Here is a 2,716-nt window from a genome sequence, read left to right as displayed (position 1 = left end):
CATCAGTACGAGTACAGGGGTGCAACAACACTGGAGTCCAAACTTGGAGGCCCCTGCAAGTGTACCACTTCACCTGGGATCTGAACCCCGGCAGGTCCAAACTTTTCCGTGTCAGGGACAAGCTGGAGGACATCGGCACTGAGGAGGGAAACAGCTGGCTGGGTCACATTTACAACCTGCAGGGGTACATCCACTACCAGCTGAGGCTCACTGAGGATGCCCAGAGCTCCTTCTGCCAGGTCGAAAACAGTCTCAGATGAGGGTCCCTGGTTAGTGGTGAACTACGGGAACCTGGCCTGGTTGCACTACCACGAGGGAGAACAAGCAGAGAGTCAGGCTCACCTGTCAAAGGTCGACGCCCTGATGAATCCATCTCCATCCCAGGACGAGCTCCATCCAGAGATCTACGCTGAAACAGCCTGGACCTGATGAAGTTCAGCGCAGACAAAAAGCTGCTGGCTGCAGATTAGAGCCATCAGGACGCAGCCGGACATGGTGGAGTGGCACACCAGCCATGTGTTAGTGTTAGTCAGTGCTTATGACCACCACAACAAAGAGCTGGAGGCTGACATGAAAATCACCAGGGAACATGATCCAGAGAACTTACCTTGCTGCTCTTCACAGTGAGGCCTGCGCTGAGAAAAGGAACAAAGTAGAAGCTGAAGCACGTGAGTTGGCCAGAAGAGTTTTAAAAAGCCCGTCAGCAGCTATAGTGGCATCAAACCATTACTGAGGCTGTACTGAAGCCATGTATCTATGGATGAGGCTATTGATCTGGCAGAGGAGATTCTGGAAAGAAAAAGGTGCACTGCAATCTGCTACAAGATGAGGATCCTTCTGCACAAGGACAATCCTCTGGAGCACAGCATGATCAACAGAGCAGTCAGTCTGTGTCGGGAAGTGATCTCTCTTTACCCTCAGTCTTCAATTAAAAGAAAAATATTACGGACACTCAAATGACCCAGACGAAGCTGACCAGATATACGAAGAACTGCTGGGAAGTGATCTGGATCCTGAAGGGTCAGATGTTTTTTAACTACTATGCAAAGTATGTACATTTCATTGGAAAGGAGAGCTACAGGTCCATAGAATATCACATGAGGGCAGCAAAGATAGTGTTTCAGTCTTACTTTGAGAACAGCATCAGAATACTGGAGAGGATTAGAGACAGGAACAGAAACCGAACAACAGGTCCTGGATAACCTGCAAAACTAAGAGCCTGTAATACAGAGAGAGCGTCTTCCTGTACTGTGTTTGGAACCACACAAGCTCTAAATCAAGAATAATTATTGTAATTAAATAAGAATTAAATTAAACTCTCTCCCCAAACAAATCTGAGACTGTACTGATCCATCCAACGTCAAATCACTGATCAAAACTCACCTTAACTGCGTTTAATGATTTTAATAATACATTGTTGTTGAGTGTTGTAGATATAGCTGTCATTTCTCAGGGTGTTGTTTTTATTATCTTTTTCTTTTCCTTTTAACTNNATTATTATTATTATTAAATATATAAGTTGTTCTCCTGAAAATGTGCCTGTACATCATCTTACATTTTAGACAGTTCTGAAAGTCACACCTGTTTATTCAGCTGGATTTTGTCTCTTGCTGTGTGTGACGTGGTTCCCAACTGTTTTCCTGAAGGGACTGATGACCCCTGCCTATGTCACATATTTTATTGATGTTTCATATAATATTAAAAGCTTTTCAATGAACTCAAACAGCGAAGTCAGTAAATGCAAGACGTTTGTGTTCATACAATAATGCATACTTAATATATTTTCTGACAAACTGTGTTTTCTTGTCCTTGACACTTGTTTATTATTCTATTACACCTTTAAATGTACGTTGTTCTTTGCAGAAGTTGATCGGTGCTGAGATTAAAGATTCTGGATATTTTTAAGATTCTTACATCCCTTGAAATCCAGAGGCATCAACAAGCCTCATACACCACCACAGTTCAATAACAGCACACACAAGCCATTTTATTCTCATTTAGCACAAACACTTTATTAGAAAGAACAGTAAAGAATAGCATTTACTAAAGCTTTTACCGAACAAACAGACAGTTTGGCAACAAAGCACTGAAATAGACAACAATGGATTCATGTAGTCTGTGTAATAAAGGAGAGAAACTGATCAGCTGACAGTTTATTATGAGTTAGTATGAAGTTATTCACTATTCAAGCAGTCTTTTCACTTATTAGAATTCTTAGACTGACTTAAGTTATTTTACTTCATTTTATTATTTGTTACTCACTCAATTATAAAGTAAAGATATTTTTGCATGTTTTTCGGCCTAATCACTGCGATTTGATTAATTAAGTTAAATGATTTATCTTTTTGCAGCACTGTATATAATAAGACAGTAGTAAGTATAGTAAGTATTTAAAATGTGGAAGTGTCAGTCTCAGGCCATTTTATTTATTTTTACATGGTTTTTAAATGGAAGATTTGCATTTTTCTTAACAGGACTGAACGTAACGCTGCTGAGTTTTTTAGCATCTTTTCACATTTCACATTAAATGTAGCCTCGTGGCATCAGTGCTGATAGCGTGAGAGGTGGTTTACTGAAAATATCAAAACAGAACATAAGAAATCATTTAGGAATCAAACTGAATGCTGACCACCACACATCTCAAACCACACACATTGGGTAAGTTAGCTGGCCCTGCTCTGAAGGACATTCATTTGTTCATTTTTCAGCACACCTC

General features: G+C 40.5%; 1 protein-coding gene across 1 annotated transcript; it reads left to right on the top strand.

Annotated features, from left to right (window-relative positions):
• Positions 1–249: 249 nt before the first annotated feature.
• On the top strand, positions 250–1,482 carry LOC118322161 (interferon-induced protein with tetratricopeptide repeats 2-like; the record flags this gene model as incomplete). The annotated part of the gene is given in 7 exon segments (XM_035653751.1): positions 250–424; positions 427–466; positions 468–602; positions 604–692; positions 695–941; positions 943–1,014; positions 1,016–1,482. Coding segments are annotated over 7 exon segments (945 nt in total), but the record flags the coding sequence as incomplete, so codon positions are not given.
• Between the last annotated feature and the right edge of the window lie 1,234 nt (positions 1,483–2,716).

The sequence above is a fragment of the Morone saxatilis genome, unplaced genomic scaffold, assembly GCF_004916995.1.
Source record: "Morone saxatilis isolate NCDOM2014 unplaced genomic scaffold, NCSU_SB_2.0 Contig12, whole genome shotgun sequence".
In the NCBI taxonomy this organism is placed as follows: Eukaryota; Metazoa; Chordata; class Actinopteri; family Moronidae; genus Morone; species Morone saxatilis.
The sequence above is the reverse complement of the archived record's forward strand: the minus strand, read 5'-3'. Positions and strand labels throughout refer to the sequence as shown.